Here is a 24,359-nt window from a genome sequence, read left to right as displayed (position 1 = left end):
CTTCTAACGCTCTCCCCTCTGCTGCCATGTCTCCCACCCGCCCCTCGCCCCCTCTGCTGTCCTGGCTCCTGCCCTTCTCGCCCCCCTCTGCCCTCCTGGGACCTGCCCCCTCCCCGTCCGCTCTGACCCCTGCACCTGCCCTTCCCTTCCCTCTTGTGCCCACCCCCTCCCCATCCCCTCTCCCCACCTGCCCTGCCTCTCTCCTCTGCCGCCCGTTCTCCCCTCCCCTCGTCTGCCCTTCTACTTCACCCCCACAGCCCGCTGGCACCTGCCCCTTCCCTCACCCCTGCACCCTCCTGGTGCCTCCCCCTTCCCAGATGGCACCTGCCCTACCAACACCTGTCCCCCTCGCCTTCCGCTTCCCTGGTGCCCACCCCCTCCCCACCCTCTGCCCCCTCACACGACTTGCTCCAATCCCCACCTTCCTCAAGCCCACCCCCTCCTCTCGCCCCCATTGCCCCTCCCCTCTCCTAGCATCACCCTGTCCCCTCCCCCCCCCCGACACCTCCCCCCCCCCCCGTCCTTTGCCCTCATTGTCTCCTCTTGGCCCCCTGCCCCGTGTCTCCTCCACCCTGCCCCTTGGTGCCTGCCCTGTGTGTGTGTGGGGGGGGGGGTGGTTCCAGGCCCCAGTCTGGGGGGGAGGGGCTGAGGGCAGAGCCCCCGGAGAAGGGGGGGGCAGTTCCAGGCCCCAGCCTGGGAAGAAGCAGGCTCTCGGCTCTCCATGGCCACAGCTCCAGCCCCTGGCTCTCAGGGCTCAGGCCGTGGCTGCCCGGCCTGCCCCAGGGATCTGGCGCTCAGGAAAAGGAGGGGCCCCGAGCAGGCCGTGTCCCTGGTGGGGAGGAAGCCACCAAGCCCCCTGAGCCACGCGGGACCTGAAGCCAGCGCTGCCGAGGACGGAGCAGGGGGCGGGGAGGGGCGAGGGCCTGGTCTGCCCGAGGAAGGACCGAAGGCGGTACAATATATACCTTTAATATCCACCCGTTCCCCGCAGCGCCGAGCGGGAGCGAGCCCGCAGCAGCGCCGTGCCCGGGGGGCGTCTGGAGGACGCTGCGTGGACGTGCTGCTGCCGCTGCCCAGCGCGGGGCCGGCGTCCCGTGACAGTCCTTAAAACCCGGCGCTGGCGCCGTCCCAGCTCCTCGCCAGAGGGGCCGCGCCCCCGGGAGCCCCACCTGCATGGCAGCCTTGGCTCCCCGGCCCCGCGCCTCCGAGGCGTCGCGCTCCTCTCGGGATTGGCTACTGCAGCACCAGTCCGACCTGCGAGCCAATGGGAACAGGTGAGGAAGCGCGGCGGGAGGAACGTTCCCTGGCCACGCTCCCCACCGCCCTCCCGGCCGCGACCCCCACCGCCCCAGCCCAGCCCGGCGAGAGGCCCGAAGAGCCGCCCGCACCGCAGGGCGAGTCCAGCCCCTGCTCTGCAGCGCAGCCCGGCGTGACCCGAGGCGGAGTCCACCCCCGTGCCGGGACGGAGATGGGAACCGCCTGGCACACTGGAGGGGCCGTGCGAGGGCAGGACGGGGGCCCATGGGGAGATCTGTATTGGGGTCAGGTTGGTCCCTGGCTAAGCTGGTGCCTTTTCATGCAGACGCCCAAATTGTGCAGGGACTCCCCTCCGGAAGGAGCCGCCTGCGGTGCCGGGTGCTGAGCGGGGTCCTGAGCCGATCAGCGCCACTCGCCTGGGGCTGTAGCTGCAGCTCTGCGAGACGTGGCCCAGGGCGGGTTCCACTCCAGGCCGTGGCGCGTCCCGGAGCCTTTGCACCGGGCTCGGCGCCATCCGGACCCTGCTCCTTCCGGCTGCGAGGCTCCGTTAACCGCCGAGGCGGGAGGGGTCGGCAGCGGAGCACATGCAGGTTCACCCATCCCCAGTTGGTGGAGCAGAGCGGCCTGGTCAGGCAGTGCGGCCATGGTGACCGTCTGCGATGGAGCCGAGTAGCTTTGGCCCGGCTCTGCCCACCCCTCTGCCAGCGGCGCGGGGGCCTCCAGCGTGTGGGAGAGAGCAGGAGGCTGGCTGGGGGCTATTAGCAATGGCGCGGCCACAGAGACGTGCAGGAGCCGCTTGCCGAGGGGCCCAGCCGGGTCTAAGGCAGGGCCACTAGGAGCAGGCTTGCGAGCGGAGAGATGGCCGGATGCCCTCGGGGAACGGCTTGTGAGGGGGTGAGCGGGTCGGGCAGCAGCCGCCGGGCGAGGCAGGGCCAGCAGCGAGGCTCATCGCTCGAGGGCGGGCGGAGGCGGCTAAGACCAGGGCAAGAGATGCAGCCGTCGCAGGGGCTAGTCCGCCTGGGCCCCACGCCATGACCCTCTGCCACTGGCACGGGCCAACGCGCCAGGACGTTCCCTGCTGCGGAGGCAGCCGCTGGACCTGCTCGGAACAGCTCGGTTCTTCAGCACAGGCCGCGGAGGAGCTCGGCCGTCAGATGCAGCATCTCTGCGCCCGATGCCGCACTGGAGCCGCTGACGCGGGAGAGCGACCGGGCTGCGTGCGGATGCGGCCTTCCCGGCCGTGTGGGAGCTGTCTGGAGTCCAGCTTCGGCGGCCCGTTTCCAGCAGTACCCTGGCAGGGATGGTGTTGGGGGCACAGAGGTGGTTCCACCTGGGCACAGGCACCCCCCTTCGACTGCTCGCCCAGGCCTGCGCTGCACCGTTTGGGGTGGCTCTGCTCTCCAGGCGCCTAAGAGGATGGCTGGTTTTGGTGGGGTTTTCGGTCTAGGGGCCTTGGTGGACAAGAGACCGCTGAAGGGAGGTTCCAAAGAGGCTGGAGAGAGGCTGTTCTCAGTAGTGACCAATGGCAGAACAAGGAGCAATGGTCTCAAGTTGTGGTGGGAGAGGTCCAGGTTGGATATTAGGAAAAACTCTTTCCCTAGGAGGGTGGTGAAGCACTGGAATGGGTTACCTGGGGAAGTAGTGGAGTCTCCATCCCTAGAGGTGTTGAAGTCTGGGCTTGACAAAGCCCTGGCCGGGTTGATTTAGTTGGGATTGGTCCTGCCTAGCGCAGGGGGCTGGACTTGATGACTCCTGAGGTCTCTTCCAGCTCTGTGGTGATCTATGCTGGGATGAGGGTTCCTGCCCTGGGTCTCAGGTGGTCTGACTGACTTCTCCATCAAGAGGGGCCTTCTGTGTGCCTAGTTTTCTGCTTGTTCCAAAGGGCACGTTTCTGGGGACTGAGAGCTCCCCCCAGGCCACGAACACCCGGAGCGTCCAGCCGGCCCAGGCACGGCCTCTGTGCACGGCCTGGCTCCTCCTCGGTCCCACGTCCCGTCCTCTCGCCTCTTGCTAACCGTAGGTATGTTTTGTATGAAAAATCCCGTTTAATCGGTTCCCCAGTTCAACACGCCCAGCCGGGCCGCTCGCTAGCCGTGCCCAGTAAGGAGGGTGCTTGCCGGCGGCGCCCCGAGGAGGGGGAGAACTACAGTGCATCTGGCCCATTCCGACTCACCAGGGCCGTGAACTCGCTTCGCCCGCCCCGCTGCTGCAAAGTGCCCCAGCCCCCTCCCGCCTCGTGGCCCAGCCAGCGACAGGCTCTGCTAAGACACCACAAGCGTTTCAGGGCGTTAGCTGCCGTCGGGCCGCGCTGGCGGGCGGATTGCGTTTCCAGAGCCCGTGGGCCAGTGCTGCTAGCCCCGGGCATGGCCGCAGGGCAGCCACTGAGCCACGGACCCCCCCAGGCCCAGAGCTGCGGAGGCCCAGTAGAGCCTGCGCCAAGTCCCAGAGGTTCGGTGGCAGCTGCTCAGCCTGGCCGGTGGGCGCTGACTGGGCCGGGCTCCGGAACAAGCCCCGGCAGGGCGAGGCGCTCACCTTCTCTGCCCCCATGCTGGGGCATTTCCAGTTGTAGAGATAATACTGCAGATTCCCGTCCCCAATCCCAAACTTCAGCTTCTCCAGGAAGGTTTTGTTCTCCATGAGATCCAGCGCGTTGAACACGTCAAACCCCTTCTGCAGGGGGCCACAACGGGAGAGGATCAGCAAGGCTCCCCCAGCGCCAGCCTCTCCAGCTGTGCCGCCCTCTGCCCCGGCGCCGCCCGCCCAGCCTCCGCCAGCCTGCCTCCCCCGCCAGGGCCTGGAGCAACCCGCCCCGCTGCTGCCCGGCTCTGTGCCCGTCGGGGCAGGTCTGTACAGCCCCTTGCACCTCGCAGGGCGCGTCTCAAGCCCAGCTGTCTGGCAAAGGCTGGACGGGAGGCCCTGGGAGACGGCCCGGCTGGGCAAAGCACAGGCTCCTCCGAGCCACAATGCAGGTCTCCCCGTTCATGCGTGTTTTCACCGTGGCTCCCCCAGATCCCCAGGGCCTGCACTCAGCCAGCTCAGCCCAGCCGCCCGGCAGCGCCCGCCCCGGGCCTGCTCACCGACTTGGCCAGGATGAGGGCGTCGCTCATGAGGTCGAGCAGCGGGGTCCTGGTGTGCACGTTGTAGAAGGAGTAGGCGGCTTTCAGGCTCTTGTGCGTGGGGTGGTTCATGATGGTGGAGGGCAGAGTGTAGAAGCTCAGGAAGTCCGTCACCTCGCCGGCAGGGCTCTGAAAGCCAAGGGGGCAGCGTAGGCCCAGGCCAAGGCCTCAGCTCAGCACGAGGGGGGGTGCCAAGGCCGCGCAGCTGCCCCCGCAGCGACCCAACCCCCTCCCACCGCCCGCGCGGCGCCCTGCCCCGTGGGCACCTCGCTCCACACGCCTCCGGCCCTGCAGCCCCAGCCTGGCCAGGAAGCGGCTCCCGGCGGCCAGCAAGCAGGGGAGCAGCTGAGCCAGGCGGGCCGCGGGCTCAGCGGCGCTCACCTCCACCACGAAGGTGTCGATGATGTTCTCCTGCGGGAAGAACCAGTGCTCCACCTCCTCGCGGCTCATGGCCGGGCTCAGGTGGAACTGCCGCAGGTACTTGCTGAGCAGTCTGTGCACGGCGGCGATGTCCCTGTGCTCCATGGCCCGCAGGCCGGACGTCTTCGGGGTCTGTGGAGGGCAGAGTCCGTCGCGCTGGCTCGGTGCCTGCAGGGCTGGGAGGGGACCTTTGGAGGCTCCAAGCCAGCTCCAAGCCAGCCTGACCCACAGTGCCAGGGCTCAGGGCCAGGGCCGGGCAAGAGCACGCAAGGGGGCGCAGGGGTGCGGCAGGACGTGGGGCTGGGGATAAAGTAGGCGGCAGCTTCCCTGGCTGGGCACTGAGCCCGACCCCTTCCAGAGCGTCCCGGAGGTGCCAGCTTCTGGCCAGGCGTCCCTGCCCCCAGCGGCGGCACGAGGGGGATGCCAGGGCACAGCTCAGGGCGCCGGGCGCTCTGGGACCCCACAGCCAGAAGGCTCCTTGGAGCAGCTCCCAGAGCCACGCTCCAGTCCTGCGCCCAAAAGGGCCGCTCTCTGCTGTGGGCCCTGGAAGCTGCCAAACCACGCTGGGTCCCCGGACCTCCCCCCAGCACACGACGGAAGCTGCTGCCCCCGGCCTGGGGTCTGTCTGGTCTCAGCCGATTCCTGCCACCCAGGGCAGCAGGGCCGAGCCAGACCCAGGGCCGGGCTCAATTCCTGTGAGAAGTAAGCCACTGGCTGCTATGGTGACGGGCGTCCTAAATATCCCTCCAAGCAGGAGGAGGCTGATTGGCCAGCAGCAGCTGAGCACGCCGGGCCAGTGGGGACAGCTCTGGGGCAGGGGGAGACCCCCGAGCGGGGAAGCAGCGGCTGAGCATGGCAGGCTCTGGGGCAGGGGGAGCCCCTCGTGGGGGGCACAAGTGGCTGAGCGGGGCCGGCTCCGGGGCAGGGGGAGCCCCTCGTGGGGGTCACAAGTGGCTGAGCGGGGCCGGCTCCGGGGCAGGGGGAGCCCCTCGTGGGGGTCACAAGAGGCTGAGCGTGGCCGGCTCCGGGGCAGGGGGAGCCCCTCGTGGGGGGCACAAGAGGCTGAGCGTGGCAGGCTCCGGGGCAGGGGGAGCCCCTCGTGGGGGGCACAAGTGGCTGAGCGGGGCCGGCTCCGGGGCAGGGGGAGCCCCTCGTGGGGGGCACAAGTGGCTGAGCGTGGCCGGCTCCGGGGCAGGGGCTCAGACTCCCCGGCGCAGGCGGCTCCCAGCACACACCTCCGGCAGGCGGTAGAGCTTCATGGTGCGTTGCATAGTCATGTTCCGGCTCAAGTGGGAGAACTTGACCTCGATCAGTTTGCGAGGGTTGAGGGAGCGATGCCAGTATCTGTGGGGACACGAGCCCAGGTCACCAGGCCGGACGTGCCTGCAAGTCCTGTGAGCGCCACAAGGTGGCGAGCAAGAGCCGGCCCAGGCAGCCATTCCCCCAGCCCGTGGGTCAGCCCCTCGCCCCGCCCCCCAGCGCCTGCTCGGGGGGGCGCCTGCAAACTCCCTCCAACCCCCGCTTTGCTTGACGCCTGCAACACCCGCCAGCCGCTCGGGACACCGCCCACCGTGCGAGCCACGCCCGGGCCATCGTGTCCCGGCTCGGGCCGACGCCCCCTGCTGTGGGGCAGGACGGCTGCTGGCGCTCTGCAGGGCCACGCCTGGGGCTAACACGCCGGAGCAGCGCTCGGGACGAGGCTTCAGGCCTCCGGAGCCGGCAGCTCCCTGCCGCCGCCGCCCGGCTGGCTCCCTGAAGGGCAGTGCGGGCAGGACAAGCTGCTCGGCGCGTCACTCACCTGCAAGTCCCCACGGGCTTTGGCAGCACGACCCCTGCCGTGTAAACAGCCTGGAAAATCCCCTCCAGGTGAACCCGCCGGGTGATCTCCCGGATCAGGACCGGGGCCACCCGCTTCGAGCGCAGCTTCTTGTGGACGCACAGGAAGTTTATCTCCACCATCTTCTTCTCTCTGGAGGGGGCAGCGCAGAGCGGGGGAGTCCTGCACGGCCGGCGGGAGGAACCCCCCTCGCGCTGCAGATGGCACAGCCCTAGCCCCCGGAGCCCGGCACCTCCCCGTTGTGGGCCGTAGCTCCAGGCAGTCACCCCCCGCGGCGGGGCAAGTCACCAGCACAGCTGCCTGGACTGGCGGCCGGAGCCCTCCGCTCCCAGCGCTCGGTGAGTCACACGGGCGGGTTTGTGCCTCGAGCAGATCAGCCTGGCCCATGCCGGGGGCTGCACAGGCAGCAGCCAGTGGGTAGGAGCACGTGTGGCATCAGTGGGACCCGGGATCGTCAAGCCCAGCCCCTGCCTGGGGGAATCCCAGCCCCAGGCTTCACCCTCTTACAAGAGCCGCTTCCCTCGGACCCGAGGCTCCTAGAGCCACGTGCCCCCTTCCCCCCCAAGCACCAGATGCTGGGACCCAGCCTCGCGCCTCCGGCGCCCCGGGGAAGAGCGGCAGCTGGCGGAACAGGAAGGGGCTTACGACTCGTAGATGTGGATGGTGGCTGGAATAGCGCTGATGAATCCAACCAGCTTCTTGCTAGACACGACTCGGACGCCGCAGTGCCACTGGGGCAGCCAGCCGGGGGGCCGCAGAGCCCTGGAGAAGTCAAGCCGCTCAGTCCCGGCACAGGCCTGCACCATTGGCCGCTGCCTCTCCCCCAGGCGGCGCCCACCGCCACCCAGCGGCCGCGCCCGTCCGGGGGAGCAGCCCTGCCCACAAGCAGCTTTCCCCGGGCCCAGCAGTCCTGGGACCTGCCACAGGACCTTTCAGCACAGGGAGCAGAAGCCGGAGCACTTCAGAGCCAGGGAGAAGTTCTGCCCATGGGGTTAGTGCTGGGCACAGCGGGGCGGGTCATCGCACTGCTGCGGGGTTAGTGCTGGGCACAGCTGGGCGGGTTATGGCGCTGCACTGCTGCGGGGTTAGCTCTGTGCACAGAAGGGCGGGTTATCACACTGCACTGCTGCGGGGTTAGTGCTGGGCACAGAGGGGCGGGTTATTGTGCCACAGTGGGCACTACTGCAGGGTTATGCACGAGCACAGCTGGGCGGGTTATAGCACTGCACTGCTGCAGGGTTATGCACGAGCACAGCTGGGCGGGTTATCGCACTGCACTGCTGCGGGGTTATGCACGAGCACAGCTGGGCGGGTTATCGCACTGCACTGCTGCAGGGTTATGCACGAGCACAGCTGGGCGGGTTATCACACTGCACTGCTGCGGGGTTAGTGCTGGGCACAGCTGGGCGGGTTATCACACTGCACTGCTGCGGGGTTAGTGCTGGGCACAGCTGGGCGGGTTATCACACTGCACTGCTGCGGGGTTAGTGCTAGGCACAGAGGGGCGGGTTACCGCACTGCACTGCGCATTGCTGCGGGGTTAGTGCTGGGCACAGCGGGGCAGGTTACCACACCGCACTGCACTGCTGCGGGGTTAGTGCTGGGCACAGAGGGGCAGGTTACCACACCGCACTGCACTGCTGCGGGGTTAGTGCTGGGCACAGAGGGGCGGGTTACGCACTGCACTGCGCATTGCTGCGGGTTTATGGCTTGCACAGCTGCAGTGACACACACTTGTAAAACACGAGGGGTTCTTCACGGCCATGGGCATGGCACACTCGTTAAGTAGCAATAATTAAAATCCAATGCAGAGAGTAGGGACGTCAGGGTACAGTCGAGTACACGATTAACGATAAGCCTGGGCGTATCAGTTCATCCTGCCAACTACATGCACTCCCCCTTTGCTGCCTCCCCCTTTGCTGCCTCGCAATTCGAGGGTGCAGGGAGGGGAGTCGGGAGCTGGTGCTCCCCACGAGCACTGGATTCCACAGAGCCACCTGTCCGCCCCCCACCCCCACATGCTGCAGCCTCTGATAGAGAAGCAGCAGCGTGGGGGGTGGGGCAGGCGTGGGGATGGGACACACGGGGAGCTGGCTTTCAAGCCGGTTCTCCCCATGGGCCAGCTCCACAGAGCCACCACCTGGCCCCCCCGCTTTGCTGTCTCGATCAGCTGCCACGGAGATGCCAGCGCAGCCTGTGTCCGTGGGGAGCTCGGACCCGTCACGGCAGCAGACCCTGGAGGCGGAGGCAGAGGCAGCAGCACGGGGTGGCCAGCGGGAGCTGGTTCCTGAAGCCGCTAAGATCGGATGCGGTTACACAACGATCCAATTACTCAACATCCAGCGGCCTAGCAGAGCCTCTCCCCCGGCGCCGGCTGCCCCCGGGAAGGTCACTGCTCACTGCTGCTCCGTGGAGCGGCACACAGCAAAGCGCCACTCGCTCCAGCCCACAGGAAGGAGCAGGCGATGGGCTGGCTGCAGCAGCCCCGGCCAGGGTCTCTGGGCTACCCGGACGATCCCGAAACCAACGAATCGCTAGATGAGCAGCTTCCCCCCGGGGCGACTCAGTGAGCAGGAGCCCGGGACTCCCGGGTGGCTCCCGGGCTGCGGCCTTGGCCGGTCCCTGGCTGAGGTAGGGATGGGAGCGAGTAGCCAACAAGCCTGGGCTGACCAGGCGGTCGAGTCACGACTCCGCCGGTCACTTCGCCCGCGCCCACTGCCTCGGCATCAGCACGGGGGCAGGGGAGCAAAGCCAGCACTGGGGGGAGCGGGCGTAAGCCGCCCTAGCACCGTCTCCGTGGGGGCAGGGGACCGAAGCAGCCCCCACCCCCGCGGGGTCCCCGCTGCGCCTCTGCCTTGCACCGGAGCTGCCGTGGCTGCTACATTTCAGTGTCACAGGCAGCGGCGCAGCGAGCGCCCCACCGACCACTCGATTAGCTGGAGTCCCGATTTCACATCCCCAGCCTGAGGCCACGGAGCAGGCCAGGGCGGGGGTCTCCGCAGGAGAGGGGCTGGGGCCGTTCCCACGCCACACTAAGGCTGCGCAGGGCTCCACAGAACGGCGCGGGGGCGGGCCCAGGCTGCACGAAGGACTGGACGAGGGGGCCACGCGCCTGCGGAGCCGACCCAGGAGAACCACGGGCCAACCCAAGCCCGGCCAGGGCTCCCCAGCGAGCGTGATGCTCTCGCGTGGACCCTCAGCCTCCCTGGCAGAGCCGGGCGCAGAGCGGGGGGGGGGGGGGGGGGCAGCCGCCTGCCACTCACCACAGGAGGAACTCGGGCGAGTAATCGAACCGGAACATGTTGTCGTCGTCCTCCACGTAGTTCTCGTTCAGGAGCGTGTAGAGCTCCTTCAGCTGCGGCGAGAGCGTCGGTCAGAGCAGCCCCCCAGCCGCAGCCGCTGGCCAAGGGGCCCCCACCCCGGAAGGGCCGCGCGGGCAGCCCCTGGAGCGGCACAGGCCCAGCTGCTGCCTGACTGCCAAGGGGCAGGCCCCTGCCCTCTTCGCACAGCCGTGGGCGGCAGGGCCTCTCCACGGACCGGGGCAGCGCTATGGGGCCGCCCTGCGCAACGCTGTGCACGGAGGGCTGGGCTGCAGGGCTGGTGCAGGAGGGGGCTGAGCCCAGGGGCTGTGACTGGGGTGCGGGAGGGGGGCAGGGGCAGGCTCTGGCCGGGAGGCGCTCCCCCTAGGTAGCGGTGCGGGGCTCAGGCAGGCTCCAGCCCATCGCAGCCCCACATGCAGCTGCTGCGTGTCTCTGAGCGGAGGGGTTCAGCAGGTCGCCCCTTGCTGCCCACACCCACCAGCACCGCCCCGGCAGCTCCCATTGCCCAGTTTCTGGGCGAGTGTGCAGAGGGCCCCGCGGGGCCACGGCTCCGGCCCACAGGCCGCATGTCGCCCGCCCCGCTCGAGGAGAAACCTCTCCGCCCCCAACTCATCTGGGGGCATCTTGGCCTCGGGGGCGGGGACGCTCCCGCCATGTTCCTCGGGCCCCCTGCGCGCCCGGGAGCAGCTAGACGGGCCGCATGGGAAGCGCCCTCTCCCACGGGCACCCGCCCGGTTGGCTGGCAGGGGCACAGATGGCGCTGGAGCTGCCCAAGGCAGAGCCCCGTCTAGCCCGAGCGCGCAGCCCAACGGCCGCCAGAGCTGGGGAAGCGGCAGGGCTCCCCGAACACATCCCGCCGCTCGGGGCCCAGCACCAGGCTGGACACCAGCCAGCGCCCTGCCCTGCTCACCACGCCGCGGTCCCCCAGATCCAGGGCATCCCACGTGAAGCCCGGGGGCAGGGTGTAGGGCTCCTGACGGATGTTGTCTTTGTCTGGTTCCACCGGCCCGTGCGTGTTCACCACTTCCCCTGGGAGAGAGACAGGAGCCATGGACGCGCCGAGAGCCCCTTGCCCCCCCCTGGGGCCCCGCCGAGAGCCCCTTGCCCCCCACAGGGGTCCCGCCGAGAGCCCCTTGCCCCCCACAGGGGCCCCGCCGAGAGCCCCTTGCCCCCCCCAGGGGCCCCGCCGAGAGCCCCTTGCCCCCCCCAGGGGCCCCGCCGAGAGCCCCTTGCCCCCCACAGAGCCTCCCAGGGCTTATCCCCGGCTCTGAAATCCACCCAAGGATCCAGAACCGGCTCGTTGCCTCCAAGCGCAGGGCAGGCCTAGGGGAGCAGAGCTGGGCTCTCCCGGGCCCCGCTAGGAGGGGGCAGGTCCTGGCACCCAGCAGGCGACACATCCACCTCAGCAGCCCGTTAACTGCTCCCTGCAGACTCTGGGCTCTTCCTCAGTTTCCCACCCAATTGCTGACCCAACCCAACCCCTAGAGAGGGGAGGGTCTTAGCGGGGAGCCAGAAATAGCCGATCTCGCTGTGGCCTGTCAGCTCTGCCTGAAGCGCGTCCATTGTCCGCAGGGCCGTCCTAGCGCGTCTCCCGTCCAGCGCCGGCCTCTGCCGTCTGGCAGCCCCCAGGATTCCCCCCCCCCCCGTGTTTCAGTGCCCTTGAAGCGAACAAGGCTGCTGTTGTTTCACGGCTGTGGCTGGTAAAGAGCCTGATGGAGCCAAGAGACCTTGACCCGGGCACCAGCTGTCCCGGGGGGTCAGCTCAGCTCAGCTCGGGGGGGGGGGGGGGGGGGGGGGGGGGGGGAGGGTGTTAAGTGCGGCTGAAAGGAACGTGCGACACGTCTTCCTGCCGCGCACGAAACCCTTTCACTGGTGCTCAAACAAGAGCAGGGAGCAATCCCCCGACACGCCGCCCGCAGCCCCCCCACTGGGGCCCCGCAAACCCCGACCGGGCGCTCCCCCCGTTCCAAGTGGCAGCGACCGGACAGTGCAGGAGCTGGCAGGGGAGGGGGAGCAGGCCTGAGCTAAGCTACCCCTAATGCTGCAGCAGCGACAGCGCTCCCCCCCCCCAAACCCTGAAACTGCTGAGGCCGGCGTGGGCCCCCCACCAGACCCAGCACAGAGTGCCGTGGCCAGGGGCAGGGAGCCGCCCAGGTAAGCCCAAGTCCCAACCCCCTGCTGTCCCCAGCCCCAAGCCCCTCCTGCATCCCAAAGCCCACACCTCCAGCCCCACTCCAAAGCCCACAGCCTGTGCCCTTCCTGCATCCCAATCCCCAGGGCAGAGCCCCTCCCCGAGCCTGGGGCCCCCCTCATTCCCTGACACCCCTGCAGCCCAACCCCCTGCCCTGCCCGGAGCCCCTTGGCCCCACCCCCACCACGGGAATGTTGTTATGTGCGCCAATACGAAGGCGACCTGTCGCACGCCCCCTCCGCATCGCACGCCCCCTCCGCGTCGCACGCCCCCCTCCGCGTCGGTGCTCTTAAGAAAATTCATTCTGCTCAAGGACGGGAAACACGCTGGTCCTGAGCTCCGGTAGCAGCACCACCACGGAGCTGCTCTCTGGACAAGGCCTTGGAGCGCTCTGGGCCTCCGTTTCCCAGCTGTGCTGGGGGGAGATCACAGCTCAGCCCCTCCCCCCCCGGGGCTGTGTGACTCTTCCGATGCCCTTTGGGCTCCTGGCATGCAGGCCGTGCACGAGGGGCGAGGGCCAGGCGCCCGGGAGCGCTGCCCCTTTCCGAGAAGGGCCCCGGGGAGCAGACACGCCTGAGCTGCACTGAAGGTGCCAGGCTGACGCCCAGGCACAGGGCTGGCCAGACCCCACGTGGGCAGCACAAAGGCCTCTCCAAAGCACCTGCTGAGAAGAGCCAAGTTCCCTGGCTCCCCATGGAGGGGGGACGTTTGGCCTGTGGCTCCAGGCGGCTCCCGCTCGGGGCGCTGAGCTGGGAGCGGCCGGGGAAGCAGCGGTGCGCTCAGACGCCGCGGGAGCTGCTGCTGGGACGTGCCCGCCTCCTCGGGGCACAGACACGGCTCTTCCTGCCATTGCTCCCCTAGGCCCTGGCTGGGGACAGCCCTTGGTGCACGCTCCCCGAGGCAGACGCAGCCAGTGGCAGCCCAGTGGCCTCGCAGTCCCGCCCTCTCCCGGGAGAGAGCAACTGTGCGGAGCGAGGCCCGGCCGGTGCCCTGCCCCTCCGCGGCGAGACAGGGCGGACGCCCAGCACTGGCCCCGCAGCCCAACAGGGAAGCAGGCTAGCACGTGCGCAGGCCCAGGGCGCTGCTCCCCCACACGGCAGGCCTGCAAGCACTGTGCGGCTGGCCAACTGGCCCACATGTCCAGCCAGGAGGCGGGGCAGCAGGACCCCCGGGAGGGCGCAGACACCCGCTCCGCCACAGTAACAGCGCGGGGGCCTAGTCCCACGGCAGCTCCCCGGCTCACCAGCAGCAGGCTGTGGCCTCTGCCGGAGCCAGGGTCCCCACGGCAGCACTGCACACAGGCTGGGTCGGGCTCTGCCACGCCAGGGGTCCCACACGCCCCGCTAGGGGAGAAGCGGAAGAGTTGCCAGCGGTCCTGCCCCCGGCTCCCCAGCCCCCCTGGGCCCTTCCAGCCCCATGGCCTGTCTTCCCACAGCGGCTGGAGCCAAGCGCCGCCAGGGAGCGAGCAGAACAGGGGGTTTACTGAGTGGTCCCGCCCCAAAGCCCGCGGCTGCGAACCCAACCACCGTGGCTAACAGCCATTGCTGCATCCATTCCTGAACTCGCAAGAGAACTTCTGGCCTTTCCATCAGCCCTGGCCAGGAGCCCCCAGCCCCTCCCCCGGGCTGGGCTCGCTGGAAGAGGCTGCCCCTCCGTTGTGCTGGCCGAGCCTGGCCCCCGGGCGATGGGACGGGGTGCAGGCTCCTCCTTACTCCGGCGCCCGGGCGGGAGAGGAAGAGATTTGGAATCACATGGTGGAGAGAGGCTTGAGCATGGTCTGGGGAGATCTCAGCCGTAGGCCCGAGCTCATCCCGTGCCGGTTGGTTTCGCTGGTCAAGGAGCTTGGAGCCAGCTGGTTCCGCCGCCACGAGGAGACCCGCAGGCGCCGGCGCCAGCGCTCGGCATTTTCACTCCTCAGCTGCGAACTTCTACCCAGGGAAGTGGGGCCTTCGGGCTCTCGGTCACGTGTGCGCCAGGACCGGGCCCCCCGACAGCCCTCCCGAGCGGGGCGCTGTGGCTGTGGGGAGCCCACGGAGACGGGTCCAAAGGGAGAGTATCGGCAGCGAGTGCTGCTAATGAACCGGCCCCAGCACACACCAGTCACCCTCTGTGCCAGGGCAACAGAGCAACCCCAGGGAAGGGAGGGCAGCGCGGAGGATCAGCCACCAGACCGGGACCCACACCTGGCTCTGCCACTGAGCCCACAGCACCCTTGGGCCAGTCACTTAGCGTGCCCGCGGCTCCGTTTCTCCCAGCTGACAGCAGGGACACGCCCCCTCGCTCCCATGGGCGCTGTGAGGATCAGCACAGAGACTGGCCTGGCGCCCACCTGAGGCAAGGTGCAAAGGTCTGGGGGGCTGGGCCACGGTCTGGGGGAGGGGTGTCGTCAGGACCCGTGGGCACAGCGTGCCCATAAGTACATACCTAGCTTGGGAACCGGCTGCGTGTCCCAGAACTGGTAGCTGCGCTTGCTGGCCTCCTCCATGGTCTTGGCAGGGCCCTGGCCCACAGAGAACAGCTCGATGGCTTTCTGAATCTCCTGGATCCTCTCGGCCGGCAGCGAGTTCACCTGCATGGCAGAGAAGGGGGCGCGAGGGCAGAGCGGTGAGCCACGCTCCCCGACCGCCGGCTACTGGAGTCGGAGGCGAAACCGCGGCAGGGCCTGGGCAGGGAACAGAAGGTGCCTCCTGCTCTTGACATTGACACTGCCCCCAGGCGCCCGCCGCGGCCTTCGCAGCACTTGTCTACTGGCGCGCGGGCCCGATGGCAGCCGGGGCCCAGGGCTCCTCGGGGTGATTTTATAACCCTCAGCCGCACCCCGGCGGGTTTTAAAACCAATTGTCACCGAGGTGCTGTCGCCTCCCCCGTGAATTCAGAACCGGCCAGTCGGTCCCGGGGCTGGCAATGCGTCACTCCCACGCGACAGGCCCTCCCCCACGGTCAGTGGCTGCTCACGGCCGGCCGGCCCTGTCGCTGTCACGTGACCGAGATCCTCGCCGGAGGAGGCAGGGCCACAGAGCAGGGAGTGGACATGAAGGCCCAGCGCTGCCCCACGTAGCTGCGTATCCTGCACAGGGGTCAGGGCGGCTCGGATGCCAGCTGTGTCTGAGGCAGGGCTGCGGCCCGGGAGCGCTGGCTCAAAGAGGCCCAGACCTCGATGGCCCCGGCCTGACAAGGGAGCCGAGCCCCTCCCCTTCGGCCACAAGGGCAGCCAGCAGACGCTCTCGGCCCCGGCCCCACCGCAGAGCGAGCCAGGGCTTTGCAAACCGGGATGCGCAGCCGCCAGCCACGATGGCCACAAGGGCCCAGGGGACCACGCGGCAGCACGAACCTGCCCCCCCACCGCTCCAGTCACGCAGCGTTCGCGCTAGGACAGACGAGGCCCCGCTGCGCTCGGAGCTGGACGCACACAGCCAAAGGGCAAAGCGCCCCCAGTGGCTGCTATTTGCTTACAGCACCCTGGTTCCCCAGCGTGAGATTCTCCCCTTCCTCTCGCTGCCGGCCCGGCTCTCCCCAGCCTCCGACCCCAGCGAGCAGAGGGCAGGCCCAGGGCCGGGAGAGACCACTCCTGCGGCCCTCACCCCCGGCCCCCGCCGTGCGCCACGCCCCCAGGACTGCCCCATCCCTGCTGGACCGGCCGTCACTGCCCTGGGGTTCCAGGCACAGGCAGCTCGAGGGCCTCTGAATGGCGCACTCGGGGTGGGATGCTACCCACAGGCAGGAAATACCGTCCCCGTCTAGGGGGGGCCGGACAAGGCCCCTGGCCGGCGGCGGGAGGGTCTGGCTGGCGAGAGAGCAGCAAGCCCCCCTTGGCCACCCCACAGCAAGCTGGCGGCAGACCGGGCAACGCGCCAGGCTGGGCAGGCTCACTGCAGCACTGGCACTAGCTTGGACTGCCCAGCAACGGGCTGGGTCCAGGTCTCCCACATCCGCCTCCGGGCACTGGCGGGACTCCCAGGCTGGGCGGCCCCGCGACACAGCCTCCAGGGGGCGGGTCTCCGCACCGGGCCCCGCCCCACAGAGCGGGGGGCAGCGCAGGCCGCAGGCAGGGGATTTACCTTCACGGGCTGGTCCTGAGCCGCGTCCAGCTGGTCTCCCTTCTCCTTCTTCCGTTTCTGTTTCTTCTTCTTCTTTTTGGCTCCACTGTCGTCCACCGGGCTCAGGCCGCTGGGAACAAAGCAAACCGCCTTGGGGGCGTCTCCTAGGGCACTGCCAGGCTTGGGGCTCCAGAGACAGCACAGGGCTCCCTGGTCCAGGCCAGGCCTGGGGGTGCCCCAGGAGCCTGACTAATCCTCAGGGGCTGCCCATTTCTGAGCATCAGCACTTCCCAGGGAAGCCTCCGGTAAGGGAGGTGAAAAGTGCCCGGCCTCCTTCAGCCCGGCAGGGCCTGGCCTGGCAAGAGGGAGTCCCGGGGCCCTTCCCTCGGGGCAGAGGGGCAGAAACGGCGTTGGGGGAGGGCGAGGGGGAAGCTTCGTCAAAGAGGACGAGTCCTCGTGTCTCCTGCCTCACCTGGGCTCTTCCGGGAGCCGCTTGTGCGAAGGCCTCTGCCCCGGCTCCACCCTACCCCCTGGCTGGGGCAGCGACTGGCCTGAGCGGGCTCTGATCCGGACACCCCGGCGCACGGCAGTGGGGGGTGCCCGGGAGACACGCAGCTCAGGGCATGCTGGGAAAGGAGCTCCGAGACAAGCCGCCCCGCACGCCCCAGGCTGCACTCACCCCCCAGAAGTCCCCGAGCCAACGGCCCCGGCGCGGCACACACGGGAGCGCCCTCGCCCGACGGGTCAGGTGCCACAGTCGGCGGGGGCATGAAACTCAGACTCCCCACCCGGACCGTCGTTGGCGCCGCGTTCGGCCTCAGCCGCGCCTGGGAAGCACCGGGCCAGCCCGCTGGGCGCCACACACCCTGAGGCGAGGCGCAGGGCAGGAGAGCCGCCCGCCCTGCCGAGACACGGAGCACCAGCTTGGCAGGGCAGCGGAGGGAGGCAGCCGGTTAGAGGGATGCGTCTCTGAGTACGCCCCGGAGGCAGCCCCCAGCCCTTCTCCAGACCATCCCGGCTGCCTCGGAGCTGCGCGAGGCTACAGGGGGCGGGAGGGGAGGGCAAGGAGCCTTTCGCGGCTCCTCAGTCCGGTGAGACGCGCCCAACCGCTCCCCTGGAAACGCTGCCGGCCCAGCCCGGGCAGTCAGGCCTTCGGGAGGCAGGGCCAGCACCCAGCCCCCGGGCCAGGCCCGGAGCGAGCGGCAGGAGACCCCGAGGCGGCCAGGAGAAAGGGGCCTGTTTAGCAGCAAGCCGGAGAGGCCCCTCCAGCGCGCACCACAGCCAGGTGCCCAGCCGCCCACCGGCCCCAGCACTGCAGAGCTGAGAGGCCCGGGCACAGCCCACGGGCCAGGCCTCCAGACGCCAGAGGGGGAGCGTCTCTAGCCGCGTCCCTCCCACGGCCTGCCCACGGCGGGCTTCGGGGCCTGGCTCCCTGAGCGAGACACTGCCTGGCGCTGCCGGGGAGCCCCACAGAGTCTGGCCTGCGTGCGCGTCTCCTGGCTACGCCGCCACACACGGGGACGCGGACCTCGCACAGAGCCCCCCGCGGCAGGGCCTGGCAAACGCACTGCCGCGTCCGGGGGCGCTCTCAATCCCTCCCTGCGGCCGTACGCCACTCGCAGCCCGCCCCCCCCGGGCTCCCGCCCTCCCCACAGGATTCAGCAAGGCAAAGGCAACAGCCCAGCTGCGGCGCCAAGACTCTTCCTCCCGCCTGGGCGCCGGCCGCGGGAGACCGTTGGCAGCTCCCAGCCGCGAGCTCGCCACGCACGGCGCCTCAGACGAGCGCCGAAGGCCACGGCAGGCCCAGGCAGCGGGAGGCTGCTGGTGTGGCAGCACAAAGGGCAGTCCTGGTGCCCCCGCAGTCCTTGCCAGCTCCCGGTGCCAATGGGCCACGGGCAAAGCCGCCCTCAGCACGTCCGCCAGAAGCCCTGGGGTCTCAGCGGGCTCCCTGCCGCGCTCTGCCGGGACTCCACTGGGGCGGGGGAGCTCACTCAGCACGTCAGCACAGGGATTTCTTCCAGCTCGCCCGCGTGCCCAGACGCAGCAGCCTCCCCTCCTGGCGGTGAACCGAACTCACCCGGCCAGGCCTCTGCGCCTTCAGCCTGGAAACTAAGTCGGTCTGGTTGCTGCACGTCGGAGGAGCAAGGGCTCCAGGCGGGCTCCCCCTCCCCGTGTGCTGCAATCCCTACCCGGGAAGTGCCCGGCAGACAAGCAGGGCCTAGCCAGGCAGGCTCCAGGGAGGGTACCCGCCTGTGCGGGCGTTGGCTGCAACCAGCGCGATCAACCCTCACCGCAAACTGCGCAAAGTGCCCAAAGCCACCGAACCCAGACCCCAGCTCGGCACCGGGACCGCGACACCCGAGACCCCCCTCGCTCCGCGGGACGCCAGACCCAGCACCACCGAACCCAGGACCCGGCACCGGGACCGCAACACCCGAGACCCCCCTCGCTCCGCGGGACGCCAGACCCAGCACCACCGAACCCAGCCCCCGGCTCGGCACCGGGACCGCGACACCCGAGACCCCCCTCGCTCCGCGGGACGCCAGACCCAGCACCACCGAACCCAGCCCCCGGCTCGGCACCGGGACCGCGACACCCGAGACCCCCCTCGCTCCGCGGGACGCCAGACCCAGCACCACCGAACCCAGCCCCCGGCTCGGCACCAGGACCGCGACACCCGAGACCCCCCTCGCTCCGCGGGACGCCAGACCCAGCACCACCGAACCCAGCCCCCGGCTCGGCACCGGGACCGCGACACCCGAGACCCCCCTCGCTCCCTGAGTCACCAGACCCGGCACCACCGAACCCAGCCCCCGGCTCGGTACAGGGACCGCGACACCCGAGACCCCCCTCGCTCCCTGAGTCACCAGACCCGGCACCACCGAACCCAGCCCCCGGCTCGGCACCGGGACACCCGAGACCCCCCTCGCTCCGCGGGACGCCAGACCCAGCACCACCGAACCCAGGACCCGGCACCGGGACTGCGACACCCGAGACCCCCCTCGCTCCGCGGGACGCCAGACCCAGCACCACCGAACCCAGCCCCCGGCTCGGCACCGGGACCGCGACACCCGAGACCCCCCTCGCTCCGCGGGACGCCAGACCCAGCACCACCGAACCCAGCCCCCGGCTCGGCACCAGGACCGCGACACCCGAGACCCCCCTCGCTCCGCGGGACGCCAGACCCAGCACCACCGAACCCAGCCCCCGGCTCGGCACCGGGACCGCGACACCCGAGACCCCCCTCGCTCCCTGAGTCACCAGACCCGGCACCACCGAACCCAGCCCCCGGCTCGGTACAGGGACCGCGACACCCGAGACCCCCCTCGCTCCCTGAGTCACCAGACCCGGCACCACCGAACCCAGCCCCCGGCTCGGCACCGGGACACCCGAGACCCCCCTCGCTCCGCGGGACGCCAGACCCAGCACCACCGAACCCAGGACCCGGCACCGGGACTGCGACACCCGAGACCCCCCTCGCTCCGCGGGACGCCAGACCCAGCACCACCGAATGCAGGACCCGGCTCGGCACCGGGACCTCGACACCCGAGACCCCCCTCGCTCCGCCAGACCCAGCACCACCAAACCCAGCCCCCGGCTCGGTACAGGGACTGCGACACCCGAGACCCCCCTCGCTCCCTGAGTCACCAGACCCGGCACCACCGAACCCAGCCCCCAGCTCAGCACCGGGACTGCGACACCCTAGACCCCCCTCGCTCCCTGAGTCACCAGACCCGGCACCACCGAACCCAGCCCCCAGCTCAGCACCGGGACTGCGACACCCTAGACCCCCCTCGCTCGCCGGGACGCCAGACCCAGCACCCTGGGCTGTGCAGAGCGAGGGCTGGGGACAGAATCTTCCCACCTGCCAGCGCCCTGGCAGCCACCCAGGCTTGGCAGGGAGCCTGCAGCTGCCCCCTTGGCTCTGTCAGCTCCTAGCAGGGGAGCACTTGGCAGCAGCAAGGGCAGCGCGTGACTCGGGCGGCAGCCGCGGGGCTACGCTGACAGTCCCCTCTCCCCAGAGCCCGCGACGCAACCCGGCAGCCAGGGGCTCTGCCACCCGCTCCGGGAAAGAGCAACTCTTCAGAAAGCAGGGGAGTGGAAACGGCACCAAACCCTGTAGCCCGCCCCAGGCTGGGGCAGGAGAGCGACGCCCCGCCAGGAACTGCCCCCGCAGAGCTGGGCGCCTCGCCCACGAGATCCGCCCCCAGCCAGTCAGGGCCCCGTCCCACACGCCAGGTAATCCCATTAGACTCCCGAGGCCGGGGGAAGGGCAGGTCTAAGCGGCCGTCCAGATGGCGAATTACGGGCAGCGGGGCCGAGCGCGAGGTCTCCGCAGGGCCCGCCCCAGGCCTCGCACACAGCTGGCCCTTGGCATGGAAGAGGCTGAGAAACCAAATTCCAGGGCGCTCCTCAGCTGGGGGAGCCGTACCACGGCCTTCGCCATGCCAGCGGAGGGGCTGCCTCGCAGACTGGAGAAGCTGCAGCCCCCCTGGAGAAGCCCTGTCTGCCACCCTTCCCCGCTGCCCTGGCTCCCCCAGCCGCTCGGGGGACAGGGCAGGCCCCCCTTCTCCCCAGCCAGAGCAGCCCCGCCCCTGCCTTCCACACCCACAACAGCTGCTGGGCTCGCTGTGGCAGGCGGGGACCCCACCCGGGGCACACACCCTAGTGCCGAGGTCTCTAGCAGTGAGCATCACCCCGGGCTCCCTGCTACGACTGCCCCCCCCAACCCTCTGCAGCCCCCACAGGGGCCACCATCCAAATGCAGCCATTTGGGGGAGAGCAGCACGCAACTGGCCCCAGTGCGACGGGGCGAGGGAGGAGACCGAGGCTGTGGTGGTTCCAGGGCCCCTGCAGACGAGCTCACTCGAGCATTGGACTTGTTGGCCATGTACAGACCGAGGGGGGGGGGTTTGGGTCAGGGGCTGCTGGCCCACAGAAAAATCAGTCTGGGGCCGCACACAAGTGAGAAGCAAAGAGACGGAGGAGAACGCCGCTCCCCACACTGCCCACAGCGGAGCTGGGGGGCCAGGCTAGCAGACTGGGTGTGCTCAGCCCCACAGCAGAGCAGCAGGGAGGGAGGGATGCCATCACTGGCTCCCCAGTGCTGAGCCCTAGGGCTGGATCCAGGCAAGCCATGGGCCACATCCAGCCCCACGGCCTGAGCTCCCCCAGCCCTGCACTAAACCGGGAAACGACGCTCTGGTCAAGAAAGCCTCCTCAGCACAGAGACTGCGCCAGGAACCGGTCCGCCAGCAAAGCAGACCCACCTCACTTCCTCCGCTTCCCACCCGTAACACCACTGCACAGCAAAGTGACCCAGTGTCTGGCCCGGTCGCAAGAGCACAGTGGCCCTGGGGCAGCGCCCGGGCGCCGAGGAGGGGAATTGCCCACAGCTGTTTGCCACTTGGCAGATCGCTGCGCGACAGGCGGCATTTCAGATGCTTCCCCCACTTGGGATCCATGGATCGGGTCACGCTGGTTTCCGCACTCGTATTAAACGAACAGAACACACCCACTGCCACCACTCGGATGAGCTTCTGGGAGTCTTGCTCTTCTCCTCTTTGGTCTTTTCTCTTAGAGGCCTTTGACTGGGCGGTGGGGTGGGGGGGTCCTGCCTTGTCCATATTAGGATGGGAAAATATCAGGTGCGAAACTTTCCCCCCAGGAAGACAAAGGGCTGAGAGTTTATACTCAGCTGGCCTGGGCAACGCCAGCAAAAAGCACAAAGCAAAGTCAGCAGGCGAGACCCAACCCTGCTCCTTGATGATCTGGTTTTACAAACCCAAGCTGCCAGAGGAGAAGGCAATCAAAGCTCCCAGGCCAGCTACTACACTAAGAAGCAGTGCCCCGCCCACGGGCAAAGGAAATGCTACAGCAAGCCCCTGTGGACACAAGCAAGCTTCTTTACTAGTTCCTCCGTGAGCTTTTAACAGCTTGTTCTTTCACAAGAGATTGCCTAATAAAAGCTGCTGACAAAGAGGCTGCTCTCTAGCTGATGGCCTCTAAATCTGCACCTAGGGGGCCGAGGATACGAAAAGCGGAGCAAGTCGTTCCACTGACGCTCAGATTCGCACAGCACAAGTCTGGAAGACTGTGGTTATACACGTGGCTGAGTTCGCACTGACCAACACACAAAGTGGGGCTAATGGAGGGGAAAGTCTCTCCTTTAAGCCACCCGCATAACTAAGTTTTCTGGAGCCTACAATAGGCAGCAAGAAGAACATGGAGAACAGCTGCCCTAACCTGGGTGCCATAAGCAGCCTCATACCCAGGAGGCAGCAAGTGCATTTCGCAGACTGTTCCAACCAGCCTGCCTCACGCCATACGCAGACCCACCGTATGAACCAGCAAAACAATGAGTCCATCCCCGAGCCAGATCCCTCAAGATGTGCGATTTAGATACTAAGAAGCAAAGACAGGGGGTTGGATAAAATCTCCAGCATAAATATTCCATAAAATAGGTCATTAGAAACCCCCAACAGATTAGACTAGAATAGCAAAACAAGGCCCTCCCATCTGGAACCAGAAGCATGCTGTCTACACCTGGGTTTGGACACAGCTGGTGTAGCAGAAGCCAGGCCTTGTTCCTCTGATCTACACAACTACAAAAGCCCAAGGAGTTAGCCAGGTTCATACTTGAAGGGGGGAAAAATCCTGGTTCACATTAACCAGGAAAACCTTCTGGCTGTGGGTGCCCTATGGTCTAGCAGCAGTGACAGTCAAGCTGCCCTGGACACAGACATTTTGACAACCCCCCCCCCCCCCCCAATCCCTTTTCATTGCTCACTGTTTACAAAACTTCCATTTTCCACTGTAGCCATTTCCTAGTAATACTCTGGAACACCTTCCGCACGCAGAACACAAAGCCTCTGGCAAGCTGGGTTGCATGCAAGACTCGCTGCACCTGATATTAAGGGGGGCCCTTTCGCTCATATTTCCATCACATGCATTACACGGTGAAGCGACGTGCTAGGGGTGCACTGGAGTCTCTCGCCCCCAGGGAGAGCCCCACAGCGGCTCCCAGGCCCCAGCAACACGCACAGCTTGGAAGCTAAACTGCAGGGGAGCCGATGAAGTCACCCCAGCGGAAACCCGGCCAGAGCACAACTGGCTGGGGTGCAAAGCTCTCCAGGGTCCGCAACAATCACGCCTGCCCAGGGCGGCTCCCTGCATTGAGGGTGCCCATGCCCACCCCAGGCTCCCTTTCCTGGGCCTTTCGGCTGGTGCCTCCCCCAAGCCAAAGGGGGCAGGACCCAAGCACCAGCAGCCCTCGTGCTATGGCGCCGGCGTGGCCAGCAGCTCCCTCGCCCCCGGCTGGGGCGCCCCACCCCACGCCACAGGTCTCCCATCCACGCCCTGCTACGGCCCGGCCCTGCTTAGCTTGCAAGACATGCTGCTGCAGCCCACGGGCCCCTCCCCCTTGGACTGGCAAAGAGGCCGGCCAGTCACAGCTCGCCGCGCCGCCCGGCAGCCAATCAGGCCGCGCGAGGGCGGGGCGAGGCGCACTTCCCGGCCGCGGCCCCGCTCAATGGGCCGGTCCGGCGGGGCCCCGGGGGCTCGGGGCCGCGCTCACCCCCGGTTGTAGCTGCGCCCGTCCTCGTTCTCGCAGTCGCTGCAGTGCTCGTGGTCATTCTCCTCCGTGGGCGATCGCTGGGGCCTCGGCGGCGGCCGCTGCACTGCAGGCTCGCTCTCGTCCGCCATCTTGAAAGGGGCCTCGGCGCGGCCGCGCCCCCACGGCTAGACGCGGCACGATTGGGCGGCTCAGCGCGGAGCATGCTGGGACTTGTAGTCTTCGGCGAGAGGAACGCGGAAGAGCGCGTGACAGCGCAAGGGACTACAATTCCCATGAACCTTAGGGCGTGGCAGAGAGGCGCACGAGGCCAGGGGCTTTCTGGGATGTGTAGTATTAGTGAATAGTGCTAGCGATGCAGCCGTGTTAGTCTGGTGTAGCTGGAACAAAAGACAGGACTATGTGGCACTTTAAAGACTAACAAGATGGTTTATTAGGTGATGAGCTCGTCCTGTATTATTGAATAGAGGGACTAGGAACAGTGACCGTTCATTGGCCCCATGTCCAGAAACTATCAATTCTTTACCCCAAATGAGACTTAGAGCTATGAAGGCTGTGACACCAGTAACTGGACGTCAGAGCCTGGGAAGGGCACAGAAGTACTACAT

At 68.2% G+C, this 24,359-nt stretch overlaps 1 protein-coding gene across 1 annotated transcript; it reads right to left on the bottom strand.

Moving 5' to 3' along the window:
- Window positions 1-953: 953 nt before the first annotated feature.
- NMT1 (N-myristoyltransferase 1) lies at window positions 954-23,914 on the bottom strand. The gene is made up of 12 exons (XM_075911419.2): window positions 23,755-23,914; window positions 16,200-16,308; window positions 14,566-14,710; window positions 10,861-10,979; window positions 9,894-9,985; window positions 7,276-7,392; window positions 6,592-6,762; window positions 6,029-6,137; window positions 4,755-4,925; window positions 4,335-4,502; window positions 3,790-3,927; window positions 954-1,254 (listed from the first exon to the last, which is right to left on the bottom strand). The coding sequence occupies exons 1-12, from the start codon at window positions 23,880-23,882 to the stop codon at window positions 1,234-1,236; spliced, it is 1,488 nt and encodes a 495-aa protein (XP_075767534.1). The 5' UTR covers window positions 23,883-23,914; the 3' UTR covers window positions 954-1,233.
- Window positions 23,915-24,359: the final 445 nt, after the last annotated feature.

The sequence above is a fragment of the Pelodiscus sinensis genome, chromosome 29 (assembly GCF_052426305.1).
Source record: "Pelodiscus sinensis isolate ZL-2025 chromosome 29, ASM5242630v1, whole genome shotgun sequence".
Classification (NCBI taxonomy): Eukaryota; Metazoa; Chordata; order Testudines; family Trionychidae; genus Pelodiscus; species Pelodiscus sinensis.
Note: the sequence above shows the minus strand (reverse complement) of the source record. Positions and strands in the feature narration are given on the sequence as shown.

Bases quoted from the DNA above. Each gene is read 5' to 3' on its own strand.
- NMT1 (XM_075911419.2), bottom strand. From the start codon at position 23,882: ATGGCGGACGAGAGCGAGCCTGCAGTGCAGCGGCCGCCGCCGAGGCCC. The intron at 6,763-7,275 runs GTAAGCCCCTTC...TGCCCCCTCCAG, and splicing joins ACCATCCACATCTACGAGTC to AGAGAAGAAGATGGTGGAGA. The intron at 1,255-3,789 runs GTGAGCGCCTCG...ATTGGCTCGCAG, and splicing joins CCAGCATGGGGGCAGAGAAG to GTCGGACTGGTGCTGCAGTA.